Source organism: Salminus brasiliensis, chromosome 8 (assembly GCF_030463535.1).
Source record: "Salminus brasiliensis chromosome 8, fSalBra1.hap2, whole genome shotgun sequence".
Classification (NCBI taxonomy): domain Eukaryota; kingdom Metazoa; phylum Chordata; class Actinopteri; order Characiformes; family Bryconidae; genus Salminus; species Salminus brasiliensis.
In genome coordinates, this window is record NC_132885.1 from 12,761,383 (window position 1) to 12,780,912 (window position 19,530).

At 41.6% G+C, this 19,530-nt stretch overlaps 1 protein-coding gene across 5 annotated transcripts in view; it reads left to right on the forward strand.

The window, feature by feature from the left end:
• The window catches only part of pard3bb (par-3 family cell polarity regulator beta b), a 297,029-nt gene that overhangs the window by 89,393 nt on the left and 188,106 nt on the right, over positions 1-19,530 (forward strand). For all 5 annotated transcript variants that reach the window (XM_072685655.1, XM_072685657.1, XM_072685659.1 and 2 more), the window contains one exon: positions 18,970-19,031. In XM_072685655.1, the coding sequence (XP_072541756.1) occupies positions 18,970-19,031 (62 nt within the window). The remainder of the gene's footprint in view (positions 1-18,969; positions 19,032-19,530) is intronic.

Here is a 19,530-nt window from a genome sequence, read left to right on the forward strand (position 1 = left end):
GGAAGCGCAGTACAAACGAAGCGCAGCTTCCAGCTTAGCGCTTTAACAACTGTGGCATCAAAATACGCAGCCGCCGCTGTCGATGCCGGAAGAGAGGTGCAACATTCAGCAATGCGGACGGTCCAGACAACAGTTAGGTTGGTTTTCCGCCGCTCTGTCGTCTACAATAGTGCACATGTTTTATTGGGTCCTGCTGTGGTATGCCTTCGAAACTTTGCCCAGTGTACAAACCACCTTTTTGTTTTGTGCTAGTTTCAGATAATCTCATACATTCGATGCCTTGGGTCTTTGGAAGCTTTTACAGCCCTATCTGGGTGTAATATTTGCTTCAACATTATCATTTAAATCACAGTGCATTATAAAAACATGCCCTTTCTTAGGCCACAGGATGCTAAAGAAATGGAAGCATGCCTTCGTTTTCTTGCATGTAGACTACTTCGTCGGACTGCTAACGCATTCATAGGACTGTACATGAAGGAGAGAGAATATTACATCTGTTCTAGCATCACTACCCTGTCTGTCTGCTGCTTTTAGAATTGATTGCTCTTATTGGGTTAGCACTGTTGTACCTCTCTGACTGCCTGACAAAATATGTTCTGAATCGTGTTGTAAGGTCATCAAATGCTGTTTTAAAAAGCAGCTAAGTATCTATTTTGATTGTTTTCATAGAAATGGGTGTATGTATGTGTGTATATATATGTATGTATGTATGTATGTATGTGTATATATATATATATATATATATATATATATATATATATATATATATATATATATATATATAAAATATTTTTTTAATATTATTTTTAAAACATCTTGTTCATGCCTATATCATATCTATATTTACCTGTTTTTAGTTGAATCTGTTTTTGTATCTCATAATTTATTATTGTTATTATTATTAATAATAATAATAATAATACTGTCACATTTAGTAATTATATTAGTCATTTTATTACAATTATTTTATTACTACTATCAAATTTCAGATTTTTTATTTTATAGCCATGGTGGTTTGTTTATTGTTTCGTATTACCTTATATTGCAAAGCACTTTGAGCTGCATTCTTTGTATGAAAAGTGCTATATAAAGATAATAATAATAATAATATTTTTTGGTCTGTCTGCACCCGTCTATCCATCCATCTATATATCTGTCACTAATTCATTCTGCTTCTCTTATTTCCTGTCTGTCTGTTAGTCTGCCTGTCTATCTGTAAATCTATCTTTGTCCAAGTCAGTCATTTAATCTATCTTTCCACATCTGTCTGTCTGCCTGACTGTCTGTCTGTCTTTTCTAGTCGTTTGCTTGCCGTTGTCTCCAGCTTTTCACTTTCCTCTTCTCTGCAGGGGTAGACGTTTAGAAATGAGTTTAGAACTCATTTCCTCTTTGCCTGATGACGGCTGTGCCTAGTGTTGATGGATCTGTCAGTGTGCTGACCTCCTTGTTCCTGCAGAACCTGTTTACTCTGTGTATTACCACGTCCAGCCTAATAGTGTCCTGAACCTATGACTGAGATGCTGACCTGTGACTGCTGCTGTTAATTAATCAGCATTGTGTTTCTCTGCACTTATGTGAGTCACGTGTGTGATTTATGCCTGGCCTGTGTGTTGTCCGCTGGGTTCTTCACGCCTGTCGAGGTCCGAGTCGAGGGCCAGGGCATTCCTGTTGGATCAGGTGACGAGATGCTGGCGCTGTGCTGTTATTTATGTGTCTGAGAGGGGAGGGGGTGCGTTCCTTTTGTCTTACTCTGTTCACACATGAGTGAAGGCTTATTGTTCCTGTGGTCCTGTTATCAGGGTTGCCAAATTACTTCAGTGATTTTTGAAGTAAAACCATCCAAAACCCACCAAAATGTTTATAAAACGACCATCAAATTGCATACCAAAACTAGTTGAACATAAGCCTCTCCAACCAGAGCATGGCATACATATACCTCAGTAATAAAATCAGATTTTTCAAAACCATCTGTCCAAATGAAAACTCATAAACATCCGCTCTAGAACATCCCACAAGTTAGCCTTTCCAAGATGCTACCACACTTTGCCCAGTACCTTTTAATCATGCCATTTTGCTGCAACTGACTGGTGTACTCCTTTTTATTTATATGTGCGGCAAACCCTATCCCTGTCTGAGACGTCCAACCCAAGTTCATTCCAAACCAGAGGTGGTCTTAATATTCTGATGTAATTGTGGCAGTGGGTGATGGATGGTAGCATCTCGCAAACAGCTTTGTGGGATGTTGTAGAGCCATCGTAGTGAAGGTGTACCAAGAATGGACTCCCAGCGGCATGACAGTGGTGCCCCACAGGCCATTGATGCCAGTGCAAGGCAATCGACTCATCACTGTGGACCAGTTATCCTCTACAATGAACACCTCCCATTACCTAATACTCTATATTTAGGTTTGTTGTTATTTTTGTCCTCCAATGTGGACTACCAGACTAGCACCAAGACGTTTATTGCCTGACACTGCAAAATTATAGTACTGCTTCAGAATTGTATGAAGTGTCATGAAATCTCTAATTTCAGACAATTACAAAACTCTGCAGAGGGCTTTTTGTGTAGCTTTCTACGCAGTGGTCACAAGGAACGAGGAAATAAAGACAGGGAAAGGAGAGAAGAGCGAAGGTATCCAAAAACTTGAAACCATTGTTTGTAATGGAGGCACACATGCTGACACTTCAGTTCTTCACTGCACTGCAACGCACCACACAGCATCATGATGATACTACATGAAATGAAAGCCATACGAGATCACAGAAAGCCACAGTAGATCACATGACTTAAAGTTTACACAGAGAAGAGCAGTCTAGATTTACTGTAGGTCATCTCTTGTATGTCATATTTTCTCATTTTACAAAATACTTTTACAATTATATCAAGGGAGGATGAGGGTCGCTGCCACTGCTGAAAAAATCCTAGTGGAAACTTTTTGATTCAGGGTAATATCAAGGAAAATGTTTGTTAAAAATGAATCCACTTGCTTAAAACTTTTGAAGTGGTTTACTATGACCATTTTCAGTGAAGGCTAGTCTTTAACCTTGATGTTATTGATTCCTCACAATGGATTTAATATAATAAGCAAAGCAATCACTGTATGCAGTGTGAGCGTGTAACCACAATCCCAGTATTCTGCCAGTCCCGGGCCAGGCCCTGCCATCAGGCTCCCTTTCACCTGGATGCAGGCCGACGGATAACCGCTATCCCCTGTATTCACAGTGTCCTGGGATGTCTGCTCCCCCCACCCCATTCCTCCCTCCTTGAGGGGATCAGGAAGCGCTCTCTCCCCAGGTGACAGGAGTGGAAGCGGACAGCAGAACACTGACGCTGGAGTGTGCCTTCTCTCTCTCTCACACACACCCACGGCTCCGCCAGTGTTCCGGAATGCTCCCCAAAACATTCCCAAACAGGAGGGGGCTTCCTCCCAGTGCAACCTGATTCAGCCCCCCTCTCTACCTCAGTCCTTGGGACCTTTTGTTTTTCATCTTTTGTCCCTCTGTCCTCCTGTTCTTTGTGTTTGGGGATTCAGTGCACATTAAGTGGACATTGTTTTTCTGTGCTTTTATTATGTCGAGGCTTCCACACACCTGCGGTCATCCATGTATTCTGCTTTTCCTCCTTCCTTTTCTCTCATGCACCCTCTCTCCCTTCATCTCTCCCTTCATCTTCCGTGTGTGTGTGTGTGTGTGTGTGTGTGTGTGTGTGTGTGTGTGTGTGTGTGTGTGTGTGTGTGTGTGTGTGTGTGTGTGTGTTGCTGAGCAGCCAGTCTGACTCTTGTTTTCTTTTTTTGTTTTGTTTTTTATGAATGTTTTTGTGCATTTTATTTTCTTTATACATCAAATATCCCCCCAACACACACACACACACATAATGGGATGTGCAGCAGAATATGGAGCAGTTATTTGGGCCAGATGGTGGAATTGTGCATGTACAGGTTTGCTGTATTTACTCACTCTGATGTGGGCAGCACAGGAGATTCCATATCTCACTGAAGGGAGGAAACGGGGTAGGGGAACAGTAGTAAAATCAAGAGGAGGGGCAGCATGGGGTTTATGATTGCTTAGTCAGGTGTCTGTTTGGCGTTCTAACTCCATCCTGTTGTCTGCAGCTCTTTCATGTGGTTTGGTGAGCCCTGGCCAAACCTGGCCAGAAACCCTCGGAGTCGACAAGCATTATTCACAGCTGTGTAACTCTCCTTAAGATCTTCCCAAAAAAAAGAACCCACCAAAAGCCACATGAGGGAAAAGCTTTGAAATACAGCTCACTCTCCTCGCCGATAGCAGTGCCGCACAGCTTCCGCTTTCGGCAGATCCCATCTCTAGTATCAATTCAAATTCAAGAGATGCTTTCAGATAGGAGCTCGGTTTTGGAAACTTGGCAGGCGTCGCTTTTTACTTTCGGCGCGTTTCTGGAGCTGTGCTTTATGAACACTGGAAAGGTACGAGCTTCTGCGCCTCGTTCTGTTTGGGTTGCTTCTGATGCTTCATTTCCCCCGAGCACTAATTAACGACAGGCGTTGCTTTCCTTATGGTCGGTTGTTGTTGTTGTGCAACTGGTCTTGGTGTGAGCCGCGTGTGCCCTCTCTCTGAAATCCCAGAGGTCATCTCCTTAGGTCTCCGCAGCGGTCAGCAGTCTCCACTATTCTCCCACATGGGGAGGGGGGGGGTTTCCTTTTTCCTTAGTGGCAAAAACAAGGCCCTACTGGTCCATGGAGATACATGCACATGTGTGTACACACACACACACACACACACACACACACACACACACAAGCACACACAGGATTAATAAGTATGGTTAAGGTGAAAAGTGTTCATATGGAATATATGTTGCGGTTTAGGGAATTGGTGAGAAGTGGTTCTCCCAAGCTTCTAGCTTTATAAAAGCATTGTGTTGACCATGTAGACCTGAGGTAAAGGTTCAGCTGTTTCAGCAGTCACCATCAGATGTTGCTGATGAGGAGGGGGTGAGGAAATCCGCTCCAGATGTGGAGATTTTGACACCAAGTTTCAGCCAGAAACTCAAATCTCCAGTTGGGAAATCCAACAGGATTGGGTTCGCTTTAATCCGACCTGTGTAATGTGAAGAGTGATGTCACTGCAATGGAAGCGCAAGGTCACCGAGTCATAGAGTGACCTCACGTTGAGTTTTTAATGGCACAGAGCTCCTGTGTTTCCTCACATCTCTAAAGGATTTCTGCGAAGGAACATGCTAGACAAGTGGGAAAGTGAAATATGCCATTAGACAAATTGAATTTAAGCGCTAGGTTCCTGAAAAGAGGTGTTTTTTTGTGTATCTATTCTGGAAGTGGCAGCAGCTACCCACTGTGCTGTCGCGGAGTCCACACAGATCTTATTTTATTTTTCTGGTCATGTGCTTTACTGATGCTCCAAGTGAAACCTGAAGTGTTCCTTTTCCCCCTCCATCTTCTATTTTTGGACGGTAAGAGAGCAGGCTGTGTTATAATTAAGCAAAAAGGGTTCAATAATACCATAGGAAAACAGACCTGATCCTGCCCTCATATTTTTCATGCAATAGAGCTGCACTGTTCCACAGTGTTTTAATGTGATTATGTAGACTGCCAGGTATTTGGAAGTATTTCAAATAGAAGGGTCCGATAACTCCTTCAAAGCAGTGTCCAAGCTAGTCATTTGTTGGCATTATGTGCACATTCAGAAATTAGAAACACTTGTTCAGTTGCATTCAGGCCAAGACGGGAATAGTGGTTTGTGTAGGTTGAGAGGTTCTGATGAACTTTTGTACAGTTTTCATGCCTTTTAGCCGTATTTGGGTTGAATGAGATTTGCTCAGGGAGACTCTCCAACTTACCATAATGTAAGCGATGTCTGATGGCATGGCTCTGCAAAGTCTGACTGGTAATAATACCCAAGCAAATTGCCTCCTGTGTGAGAACTGGCTGTGAGTTCTAGTAGTGAAAGTAGTCCTTTTCAATTTGAATAGACAGTCAATTTTTTTTGGATCTAAAGGGTCAGTGCATATACTTCCACAATGGAGTATGAGTCTGTATTTTATACCTCTTTTATACCTATTTTATGCCACCAAGTTTATTCAAACTGTGGATCAGTTGTGCAATTTCATGCATCAACTTTGTGCCCCGTTTTTGTAAGTTCATTTATCCCTTTAGTGTTTTATATATTTCATTACAACACTAAAACAGAATAATTTGAGTTCTGTCATGCTGAAGTTACTTGATTTGAGCTCCAGATCACTGTTTTCCGGGGGGGGGGGGGGGGCTGGCAGGCATCGGTTATTCGAATCTGACCTGGATAAACAGATTTCAGACTTTACCAAACATCAATGTCCTTGGTCCAGATTCTTATCTAATGCTGTGACTGACTTCATCATAAAGTACAATCATACATTAATCATACATTACTGTTTGGTGTTTGATTGCAGAACAATAGCTGTTGAATTCAGAAGCTTTGAAAATACTATTTAGATGTGAGTAAGAGTAAGAGATGTATAGACTATGCTAATTGACTTTCTCTGGTCCCCAGCATGTGTTTGTCACCCAGAGAAGACTCCCTGTGTGGAGTTAAATTGATGCATCCTGGATAAAAAGAGGAGTCACTACAGTGGGCTGTAATGTTTACATCAGCGCCATCTGTGGTCATTTGGGGAAATGAAAGATTCCTCATCCTGTATGAATTTGACAGTCTAGTCATTTAGAAATAACTTTTAAAGAACTTTCCGAGGTTAAGCACATCCTGCTTGAATTGGGATGGGTGTGGTGTAGTCTTGTTGGGGATGTGTATTGTCGTTGGATCTCCATGCTTGTTAGGACCCTGGAAGTGTCTCGTAAAATTGCCTCCTGAAAACTGCCTTCTTAACTTGCTTGAAAACTGCTCATGCTTTCTGTCTCGTCTTTCCTCTCGTCTTCTCAGTTCTTGTTAAATTCAGCTTAAAATCACACAAGTGCTTAAATTAAAACTGTTCTGCATCTAATCTAGCACTAATTCAACCCTCTCTCTCGCTCTCTCTCTCAGCCCAATGGGGGTAATTAAACTGGCACTTTTCACTGATGAAGGCTCACGCACAACAGTAGGAGGGGTGTGTGTTGGTGGAAGACTGTGCACACTTAGGTGTGTTTGTGTGTGATGGTGGGGAGGAGGGGATGCCAGTCAAACGCCGCTGAAGGGAGGCATTCCTTTCGCTTCGCTGCTGTCACTGTATCGCTTTGTGTTTTGTGTGTAATTTCCGTGTTAACATGTGGTACTCGTGCCTGGGGCCTGAATAAGCAGTAGCTGAGTTTGCAGAGGGACTCTCTTTTCGGCTGAACGTTTTCTCCTAAGCCTCTATGTGTGTGAGTGTGTGAGTGTGTGTGTGTGATTGGTGGGGGGGGGCTGTGCAGGAAGGCTTTAGACACTCTCACTCCATGTAGATATTAGTCTTAACCCTGCCTGCTTCTCCGCTGGTGTCACTGACCGTTTGCCCACATAACGTCCTCAGAATGTCGATGGCTCTCTCTCAGCTGCCCAAGAACACCCACACAGTCGTCCAGAACCACACAGCACTTTACCTCACTGCCTTTTTCATCCATAGATGCACAGCAACAGTTATCGGTCAAGGTTCTTTGCGTCTAGGTGTCGAATGGTCCATAAAATCAACAGCATTATAATCCTGCTTGTGACGTACAAATAGCAGTAAGCTAAAACATGGCACACGAGGGGAATAATAAAACATTAAAAAAGTGCAGAGCTGTGAATTTTTAGGTATGTGTTTGATTTAGGATATGTTGTGGAGTATTTTACGGACCTGTGATATTGATGTTAATTCGAACAGTAATGTAGTTATGAAAGTAAAGAAGTTTAGGAGTTAAACTGCTGGCACTGTTGGCCCTTGTACAGGAACACAATCAGTGCTAGCTCACTTGGCCAATGCTATGCTGTATGCGGAGCATCTTTCCTTAAATAACTCATTGTGTTTACATCATGACTAACGGCGGCTGTTCCTCCAGAACCCTGAAGGAGTGTGGTGGAAGGAGGCAGGGCTAAAAGGCTGCTGGTGGTGTTCTCTTAAGTTTAAGTTTATGTACAAGTGGAACTTGTACATGCTCAATTTTGTTTCACATTAAATTCATTCATTTTTGTCCACTATGTGGACGCTTCACGGAGAGCTCACTACGTACCTTGTATTCTTTGTACACCTGCATGCTTCAGTGGTTTGGTACTAATACATGCTATGTTACAGCCCTAGTATCTGTACCACTGATTGTTCTCATATCAGTCGTACCCTTTTTTCTACATTGTCTCAGAGTAACTGAGTGGGGTTCCTTAATGCCCGTTTAACTGAAGTGTTCTTTTTAATTGACCGATTCCAACACTACTACAACACTTTTTAGACTAACTCTTGGCCTAATCTAGTAGTGTGTACTGCTTAGCAACTCAGTCTAAACAGGTCATGTTTTTTTTCCACCTTAAATGATGTGGCCACTGAATTCTGACAATAGTACATGCCCGATACTGCAGCGCCGTTTGAGGTGGCATGGAGATTGATATAAGAAACCCAACATCTGCCTTGTACGTAGGGTAGCCTCCAGTATGTGCTGTGCAACTCACCTCCAACTTCCTCTACAGCCTGAACGAACCACACTGACTTGGCCTTCCCCACCACACATGCGAGACGTGTGTTTTGGAGCGGTTTAGGTTTGGTTCAGCAGCAGGTTGCAGTCTTGTAGTGTATGATCCCTACTTGTTTGGGGTGTGATGGACGTTTTTTCATTCGCCACACAAATCTGCAAAACTCTGTGGAGAAGTGTGAGAGACCTAGCCTTTTTATAATCTGCTATGGCTTGAAAAGCAGTGTAGTGTACCCAAGGCTTAACACTAAGTCTTTTGGTGCTTTGCTGGGTAAGAGAAGTTGTAGCACCAAGCAATGAGAGGACAATGCACATGGTAAAGCCTGCAAATGGAGACATGGAAATTACATGGTTCACCAGTGCCATTAACCTGTCACTGTCTGGACTCGATTCTTTTTATTTTCTTACTCTTTCAGACCTTTTTTTATCACATTAAAATCACCACTGTCAAAGCCTAGCCCACACAGTTTAAAGGGGAGTTTCACTTTTTCCCCCCTCCTTTAGATTCTCTCTGTATTTATGCACTGTGTCAATAGTCGATACGGGAGTGTGTTTTTGATGCTGTTCATGTCTGGCTTTTAGTCTGATTTCGTTGGCCAACCCGGCCCACATCTTGGGCCAATTTGCTTCCATTAGAAGTTTCTGTAGGAAGGGCTCAGTAATGGACTCTGTACCAACCTTTCAATTATGCTTCGGGTAAGAATGTGACAATACAATTTTGAATATGTGAAGTAGTCTGTGAACTTTCCCTTAAAATGTAGCTGCCTTTTGCAAAAGCATACTCTGGTGATTTCCCAGCGTGCCATTTGACCCCTCCATCTGTAGCGTCGTCTGCTTTTTCATCCATTTCTCTTAAAGTAACATTTCTCTCTCTTTTTTGCTTCTCTTTTTTTGTATCTCTCTCTCTCTCTCTCTCTCTCTCTCTCGCTTTCCTCCCCTCCCTCTTTTCCCGGTGACAACCAGACGTCTGCTCGGCGTGTACCTCCCCCCCGGCTGCCAGCACGCCAGCGTGTCAGTAATAAGTGAGTGTGGCTGAGAAATGACAGGGTTGGAGCTCACTAATGCACTCTGAGCTGCTGCCTCCCTCACACTGCAGACCGAGAGAGAGAGGGAGAGTGGAAGAGGGACAGGTTGTGGTAATAAGCCTGAGTAATTGTTCAGATTGTCACTTGGCCTTTACAGCAGAAGTAAGTGGGCAAGAAAGAAAGGGAAAAGGGCCTGCAGCTCAGCCTTTCCTGTCTGTAAAGAACAGTGGTGGTTTTTCAGAGATTTGGTGAAAAATACTCTTTACACCACAGTGAGCACTTAAATAGCACCTGAATGAAAAAGGAACCACTCTGTGCCGGCTTTCGCTGGCCATTGTTTGTACTTTATATGGCAGTACACTTAATCTGGCTGGCTTTTAATCGGCTTTTTCCATTTATAATGGCATTGAGCTTTTAAATAATAAATAATTCAGGTACTTCAAATTCTACTATTCTGATAATAAGGCATGTTTTCCTTAAATGTTGTTTACGCGTCTGTTAGCTTGTTTTATTGAACAGTATGGTCGCTGCATAATGCATTTTATATCAGTCATTTTATTTTTCTCCCTGTTGTAACCTGGACCATTTCTATTCATAAGTGTTTATTGACGAATCAGCAGTGCACCTTTGTTGTAGACTGTTCATTGTGTTATTAAGATTAGACTTGTTTTTTTTTTTTTTGTTTGTTTGTTTTTTTAAACAGTATTATCCACCATTTTGTAGGCTAGAGAGAGTTGAGTGTATTCTTTGAACACCTTGCGGAGTGCTGAGATCCATCCAGTGGTGCTGAAATCTAACAGATGAGAGATTAGACGGAATGAGGATGTACTAAAGCCCTGGTGGTTTAACTAAAGCTGCCTCCATTTTTCTCTGGGGGATCAAAACTTCGTGTTTCATCCATGCATGTGTAGCTGACATCTGGAAACGCCTGTATCTTTCAAAGTTGAACAAACCCAAAACTCCTAATTCCTTAGTCCTTTGTAAAATGGACAGATGGATGTTGTATAATCATCCTCTGAGTGTTTGTTGAAGCAAGGCAGCTTTTAAAGATTTACGTTGTCATCAACACTTCCAGCACCTCAGCTTAGTTGATCATGCCCTCATACCGAATAACACTGTATAACTAAAAACTTTTCACTGACCTGATTTTGACGTAGTATTTAGTGATACACCTATCAGCCTAACATTAAAACCACCTGCTTAATATTGTGTAGGTCTCCTTGTGTCACTGAAATGACTCTGACCCACATGCCATGGACTCTGCAAGACACAGCTAGCGTTACATTTTTCATCAATTTGTGCTATAGTAGCTCTTTGGTGAGAACGGACCTAGCCTTTGCTCCCCACTTGTAGGTATACTAACCTTTGCATACCGAAACACCCTGCAAGACCTGTTGTTTTGGAGATGAGCTAACCCCAGTCATCTAGTCATCTTTGTTAGGTCCCATAAGGGCAGCCATGGCCTAAAGGGTGAGGCCAGTCATGGCCTAAATATTAGAGAACAGGCTTTGAACTGAATCCCCTAGACCGGCAGGATGTGAGGACGGGGAGGGGGGTGGGGTGAAGGAGAAGAAACACTTTTTTGGTGTCTTATAATCATCCTCTGAGTGTTTGTTGAAGCAAGGCAGCTTTTAAAGCTTTACGTTGTCATCAACGCTTCCAGCACCTCAGCTTAGTTAATCATGCCCTCGTACCGAATAACACTGTATAACTAAACTTTTCGCAGACCTGATTTAGATGTAGTACTTAGTGATGCACCTGAGCCTTACATTAAAACCACCTGCTTAATATTGTGGAGGGCCCCTTGTGTCACTGAAATGGTTCCGACCCACATGGCATGGAGTCCGCAGGACACAGCTAGTGTTACGTTTTTCAACAAGAAGCTCTTTGGTGAGACGGACTTAGCCCTTGCTCCCCACTCATTGTCCTTCCTTGGACCACTTTCAGTATCTACTAACCTTTGCAACCGGAACACCCCACAAGACTTCTTGTTTTGGAGATGAGCTGACCTTAGTCATCTAGCCATCTCCGTTTGGCCCCATGAGGGCAGCCATGGCCTAAAGTTTAGAGAACGGGCTTTGATCTGGAAGGGGTAATACCCTAGACCGGCAGGATTTGAGCACGAGAAGAGAAGAAACTTTCCCTTCCAGAGTGAAGGCCCTTTTCTCCCTTTACACTCAATGGCAGAGGTGCCCTTGTGGAAGTCATATTGCCCAAACCTAGTTTACACGCATTCTGTGAAAACACATCAGGACTATGAATGCTATATGGACAAATGCATTGGGACACACCTCGTAATCACTGAATTCAGGTATTTCGTTCAGTCTCATTGGCACAGGTGTATAAAATCAGTGCAGTCTGCCTTTACACACATTAGTGGAAAATGGGTGGTTCTGAAGAGCTGCCTGGTTTCCAGCATGGGTCTGTAATTGGATGCCACCATTGTAACAAGTCTGTTTGTAAAGCTTCTTCCCTCAACTGTGAGTGGTATTATTGAAATATGGAAGCGTTTAGGAACCACAATTTACACACAGTTACAGAGCAGGGTCACTGCATGGTGAGGAGCATAGTGCATAGAAGTCGCCCACGCTTTGCTGACTCAGTTTCAAACCTCCTAACATCTGCCCAAAAACTAAGCGCTGGCAGTTTCAGGGCAAAAAGCTCTTGTGGGTGTCCTAATACATTTGTCCATATATTGTACTTTAGTATAAGCTTCACACTGTGGTACTGGAACATATTTGGAAAATATTGCCATATTGACTTTTATCACTGCTCTGTTTGATTGCTTTTAGGCAGTGTATTTGTTTATGTGCATGTTGTCTAGGAAATTGGTCTGGTCTCGTGGTTTGCTGTGCAGGACTGTACCTGCCCTGGCCTGTGGGAACGGAGTTGACGTGCAGGTTTATTTGTCGGTCCTGTGCTGCACCTGCTGTCATTAGCGCTGCCATCCTACGGGAGGATCTCTGCTGTTGCTAATTGCTCTGGGAGTATTTTCCACCTCTCTAATCTCTTGGGTTTAATAGTTTGAGACAGTAACTCGTAATGTATCACTTATCGCCACCTTGATACAACACCTGCTGTCTGACACTTTGTGGCAGAAGAGACTTGTGCATCTCAAGAATCTTGAGGTGATGTTTTAGTAGAGGTAAGATTACACCAGCAATCCTCATAACGTGTTTTATAGGGCTCATTTGTAGAGGGGCTGGAATATACCCTGCATTATATGTACACAGTAAGTCTGAAATGAATGAGGAAAGGCATTGCCCTAAGGACAGCAGTCTCGTCCAAAGGTTATTATAACTATATATTTTTTCCCTTTCTGAAAAGCCTGCTTTCAGCATTTTCCACATCGCTTAAAGTAACTGTACTTTAAAGTGATTAAAAAAAATAATAATAATTTTCTGAATATCTTTTTTTGAGTGCATATATTAGATCCCATATCAGTTAATGTGATATTAAAAGGTAGCTGATTGCTATTTTGCATATGCTAAGTAACTCATTGTGCTTAAACCTGGCCCAGTTGGCCAACCAGTTTCTCCAAAGTCTCCAAAATCAACAAATCTTCTTTATGAGGAAGCCAAACTTACAGTAAATGTTTGTTAAAATATTTAACTTAATATAAACAAGCATAATACGTTGCATCCTGCTAGTTCTCAAATTGCATACTTATATATTGCATAATACATAGAATATGATATGCCTAATTTGTACTTCAGAAGAGTCTGATGGTGTCTTAAGGCACATTTGACTGGTTGCCATGCCACATCCAGTCAAAATCTGAAGTGTCCTGGAATTGCATGACGTCTTAGGCACCCATTCAACATGCAGAAGATGGGGGGGGGCTGAATGACGTGGCTTATTCATTGTGTTTATAGACGTAAAGAGTAACACATTAGGCCTTTTCCTGAAGCTTTCATTTTATGAGGAGTTAGGGTAACGAGCTAATCTACCACATTCGTCTGTAAATGAACATCGGACTCTGCTGTTGTAGCTACATTCTGTGAGCAACTGCTGGTCTTTTGCCTCTCTTTGACAGTACTAATGTTGCAGAATGCTTCAAGGCATTATTGTGTATGCGGTAATAAAATCACCACAGCTGTTGCCTTGAGGTGAATTTGATGAGATTAGCTTCAGTGTACTGCGCATGTCCAGTGCTATTATAAGTGTTGTATTAATTTAATGATACACACAGACCAGATCTTTTTCACTGTAAGTTGAAATTTATGTTGCGGCATTAGATAGTTGCTAAAGTGGATGGAAACTAAATTGAGCGAGGAAACTACGTTGTAAACACAAGGTTAGCCCTTTTTTACTTGATGATGTTTGTCTTTGTTTTTGATTTTTTATTGGTTAATGTTCTCCCCAAATCTCTCAAAACAAATCTTAATGCTGTCCTGGTGTAGGTGATTGTGACAAGACCACTGCCTTTGTAGGTTTTGTGTTTCCTTGTACTGTTATACTTTTTCTTTCTTCTAAAGCAGGCAGAAACAGTGTTGCTCAGTTATAAACAATGAGGTAACAACAGTTTAATATGGTCTGGGCTCAGGAAGCACACTCCGATGGGGGGTGGGGAATACATTCTCTTCAGTTAACTCCCCAATTAAATTACATCAGATCACCAACCAGGGTGAAGGCTGGTACAAGCTTCCTCTGAGACATGTGAAGCCAGCTAGCCACTTCTGTTTAAACTGATTCTAACATAATGGAGAGAATCCTAACTTCCTAATTCTGCTCCCCATCCGGCCCACCCAGAGAGGCCCGGGCATATTGTCTTAAATGTAAACTGTATTATCTGTTCTCTTATTCCACAATTAAGACCTAATAGTAAAAGATAAGTAGGGCTACTGAAGGCCAGATTGGTTGCAGTCTAAGGAAACTATAGCACTATAATCTGCTTTGCGAATATGCAGCATGTTCTGTCCAGGTTCAGCACTGATGCCAAGAATATGCAGCATGTTCTGTCCAGGTTCAGCACTGATGCCAAGAATATGCAGCATGTTCTGTCCAGGTTCAGCACTGATGCCAAGCTATTAGAAGAGACCGTAAACAGTCGATACTGATCTAGAATGTCCATTGAGGTAATTGCATTTTAATTTGGACATTTTGCTTATTTGCCACGGCTGATGTGAGCACCATTGATTTCTTCCCAAATTCTCAAGGTGTTTTCCTTTATTTGTGTCCAGTGCTCCTTACTGAACAATAAATGGGATATTATGTAAATCTACTGCACATCTTACTCCCAGTTTGAACTCTACTTTCAACACTCTCCCTCTCTCAAGCTTGTCCTCTTAGCATCACCACCAAATAGCTGTAGAAATTAGAGTGACCAGACCAATCTGTTATTGCGTAGACTGTGTGTTTTACTTGTGCTTAGCAGATAGCAGTGCATTGTAGTGTGTGTGTGTGTGTGTGTGTGATCCCCCTTCCCAGACAGACACAGACACACTTCCACACACAGGTACATCATAGCATGCAGCATGTTTACCTTTGCTTTGACGGCTGCATTGTGCCTGCCGTTATCTCAGTCGGTGCGGCTTTTCTGTCTTCGCATGCTCTTGACATGTCGTTCATTAGAAGGGGGTCAGCACAGGGAGATATACCCGAAGACATATGTACCATCAGATCACCAGCCACCGGCTAGGTTAATCCAAGCTCTGCTATAATGAGTAATACCACTAAAGCATGGCTCCAACAGGCTAAGCTATTTAGCAGATGTGAGGGAATGATCTATTGCAGGCAGGAGATTCTAATTAAAATGCGTTGTTGAGGGACGTTGGTGCCGGTGGGCCTTTCCAAATGTCTCTCTTGCATTTTCTGATAGTTGACAGGCCTTTGTCGTGCCTCGTTAATGAGGATGTTGGAGTGATGCTCAATCTATTTTAATGTGAAATGTGCTGCCAGCTGTCATGGTATTGTTAATTGTTTGTGTTGTCTTCTTTGTAAAGGTGGGCGTCATGTTACGGTTTTTATTGCTGTTACTAATTCAAAGTTTTATGGGTCTTGGTTTTACTCCTGGAAACACTTAATTGTAATTGTTGATGTGTATTATTATTATTATTGTTATTATTATTCATATTATTATTATTATTATTATTATTTCATTTTTTAAAAACTGGGAGTGCATAAGCACAGGGAAGCCCAGATTTTATTTGACATGCAAGACTGTTTCTTATAAGTTGAGGTGAAATGCCTGTCTTTGTGGAAAGAGCCCTGAAGGTAGAGTGAGCGTTTAGTAGGAGCACAATTGATTTGCATGCAGCAGTGATAGACTGTAGTGTGTGAATGTGCTGAGTTACAGCCGGCTCTCTTGCTGAAGCTGCGCAGGTGAGACCAATTGTCTGCTCTTCCCGGAAGCTTCTGATTACGCACACTACACTTCACGCTTGGTACTGTAATGTCTTCATTATGCCCTATGCACTGAATACCAAAAACACTGTGCCGGTTAAGCTAACCTCTACCTGAAATCGAAATTGCTCATTTTCTAGCTCCTGCCTTCCTGTACCTGGTCAATTCATCATATATTTCCTCGTAATCATTCTATTAAAATGTAATGATGAAAAATGATTCGGGAAGTAATATTAGCCAGTAATATCAGGTTTCACCTTTCCTTAGCTCATCCCCAATCAATCATCAAGTGAAAACACTCAGGTAGATCAGAGACCCTGCCTGAGACTGTTTGCCACGAATACTCACACTCTGTTGTGGGAAGGAGAATTTCAGTACAGTTTGTGATTTGCCCTTGCGTAGACACATCTACTAAACCTGGCAAATAGCAGATTATTTAAACCAGCTGTTTTTGAACAGGAACTTAGCAGGAACGTACATTATATGGACCAAAAAAAAAAGTATTGGGACACCTGCTCATTCATTATTTCTTCCTAAATCAGGGGTATTGTTTGTTGTCTCTAATGTCTACTTGGAGCATTGCTGTGAGGATTTAATTGCATTCAGTGACGAGAGCTTTAGTGAGGTCAGGATGTTGGTCATCACCTCATCCCATGGCAACCTTTTTACGCCTCCTTATAACATGTGCTTGTGAACAATTATTTAAAATGACTATTCCTAAGTGAGAACTGTAGAGAAATCAGTTCTTTTATATGAGTATCAAAAGCAGGGCATTATAATTTGAATTATTTCTCATCTAGAACAGTCTATAACAAGTGAACCAATTTCTGTTGAATGTGCAGATTCATGCTTTAATGAAGAAAACGTTGAGCAAAGCTGCAGGCAAGGGCTTTCGTGTGTAAAAGGCCAATTCAGGCATGTTTTAATGGCTTTAGGGTATCCATTTTAAGATCAATCCAGTTTCTGTTCTGTTTTTTCTGTGAACTGCATTTGAGCTGCTTTTACTCCAGGTGCCTGTCTGTTTTCTGCCGTTTTTGCCTATGCAGCTGAAACCACTCCTGGCACGTTTGTCATTCTTGAATTCTGACTGATTAGAGGCGATTCTATTGTGGAAAGGCTCTATTTTCCAGCAGAAGTATCCTATATTATACTGAAGCGGGCTTCCAATACTGAAATTTATTGTACATAGTGTGTAGTACTATACACACTTCACACATGACAGATCTGTCCAGAATATCACATTATATAAAAAGTGTTACTACAAACAAAGTGATTTTACGCCAGGGTGACACATGTCATGGTATTAATAACGCACTCTGTGTATCCAAGATTGGCAGCAGATGAGCAGATATAATGTACCTCTGTTAGATATGTCATGGAAAATGATCACAGTGCCAATTTACCTTTTATATCAAGCAACAACAAGTTATTTATTTGTTTATGTATTTATTTTATTCAAGTTTAATTAAATTTAGTTTGAATTGGAGTGACTAATGCTCATGCCCACATTGTGATGACGATGCTGAAACGATATGTTGTGCAGCCCTATTTTACGTCAGTGTTTATTAGCAGCACATTCTTCCTAAATTGTGTGGCTGTCTTGTTTATAGGGACACAGGATAAGCATCAGCTGATATTCAGCATTAAGGTACTCTTATCAGAATCGGGGGCCAAAAACCCTGATCGGGACATTCCTAATAAATGACTTGCAGAACTGTGTAAGGAATGATCCATCACATTTAGATAGTCTAGTAACTCTAGACTTCTAAACTCTGCTGTCTCACACGCCGCTGTTGTCCTGCTCCTTTCTTTTTCCCTTTCCTGCTTGGTTCATGAAACAGTTCAGAGGCATGGCTTTGATTGACAGATGCTGATGGGGTCAGGGGTCAGAGGAAAGTACATCAGGGCTTTCTGCTTGCACTGACCCCTGCTACACTTTCTGTCAGAGCTGAAGGGCACCATGATGCATCGCCACTGCTCGAGTGTAGCAACCGGCTCTACAAGCGTAAACCCCACTTTACAGTCTCAAACCTACATGCAGCAATTACTGACACATACACACAACCTTATGCTGCATGTGACAATTAGTGTTAAACACATGACTCACTCTCTACTACATGCTCTGTGCAGTAATTAATGTCACAAAATGTGCACAACCTTAGATCCCCTCTCACCCTTCCACAGCTTATTAAAATTATATACAGTAATTACTATACATTTAATAAATTGATGCTGGATATGCTACACACAAGCAGTCTCTCTCTTACATTTCAAAGTCAGTTAATATGGTATGTAGCACTAATTGTTGTTACACACAACTTAAATACACACTCTTGCAAATGGTTCATTACTGGCACATGGAATGTCTTTATGTAATATAGATTGTTTCACAGTATGAGCTAATAAACTCTTTATTGCATGATTATTGTATATAGTTAGGAGTCCTGTTTATACAGGCATTTAATAAAACATTGTCCATAAATAATCTTTGACAAAACACAAAAACAGTTGTCAATGTAAATTCATATATATATATATATATATATATATATATATATATATATATATATATATATATATATATATATATATATATATATATATATATATATAGGTTTCTTTCCAGTTCATGGCAGACTTGTGCCTTTTGGTGGTTCTTAGGTTGTTCTTGACCATTTCAAGCAGTTTGGGTCTTCCTCTAGACCTTGGCAAAGTGTCTAGACCTCCGTCTAACTTGCACCATCAGTTCATCAATGATCTCTATTAAAGCTGTACTGCACACTCTTCCTGCCCCAAAAAAAGACAATTTAAAGAAATAAATGCAGGCCCTTTTTCCATGGCATTGGATGTAAACTGAATCTTTACTGTCATTAAATTGTCACAATATATGTACCAATCCAGTCGTTAACTCAAAGTTTTGGACGTCACAATATATGCATATATCTAATCACTGTCCATTTTTTGAAAAACAGTGTATATGTGACTCTTCCATAACAGGCTGACATGGACCACCACTTGACAGATGTCTCCAACAGCAAAGTCTCCCACTTCACCCTCAAGTAAGATTTGTGTTTGTGCATGTGTGTCTGTCTATTTTGCATGTTTTTTTTTTTGTGCATACCCATGTTTGTGTGTGTTTGTGCATGCTTTTGTGTTTCCTTCTGCAGTGTTGTTTTTCAGGCTGTCCTCATATCATTAGCAGGCATTCTAATTTCCCTGCTCTTTGCTGAAAAGATCAAGGCAACGTTGAACTTGCATATGAAATGATGAATCATTAAACAACTACAAAAGCACAGGGAAGGAGGGTTAACGACACAAACAAACACATGCATAAATTGGAGTTTGTGTGTATGTGTGGGGAGAGGTGGATGGCTAATGAGCTAGTGTGGGATTAGAGATGGCCTCTCCCTTTGCTCCTCTGAGGCCAAGAGCGAGGAAAAAGGGGGGGGGGGGGGGACTATATCTGACCAGCATGGGCTCTCTGTGCTCTCATATCATAGTAATGCAGTTTCAGATGTTTTGTGGTCAGAAACATTGTGCAGATTTGGGAAATCAGTG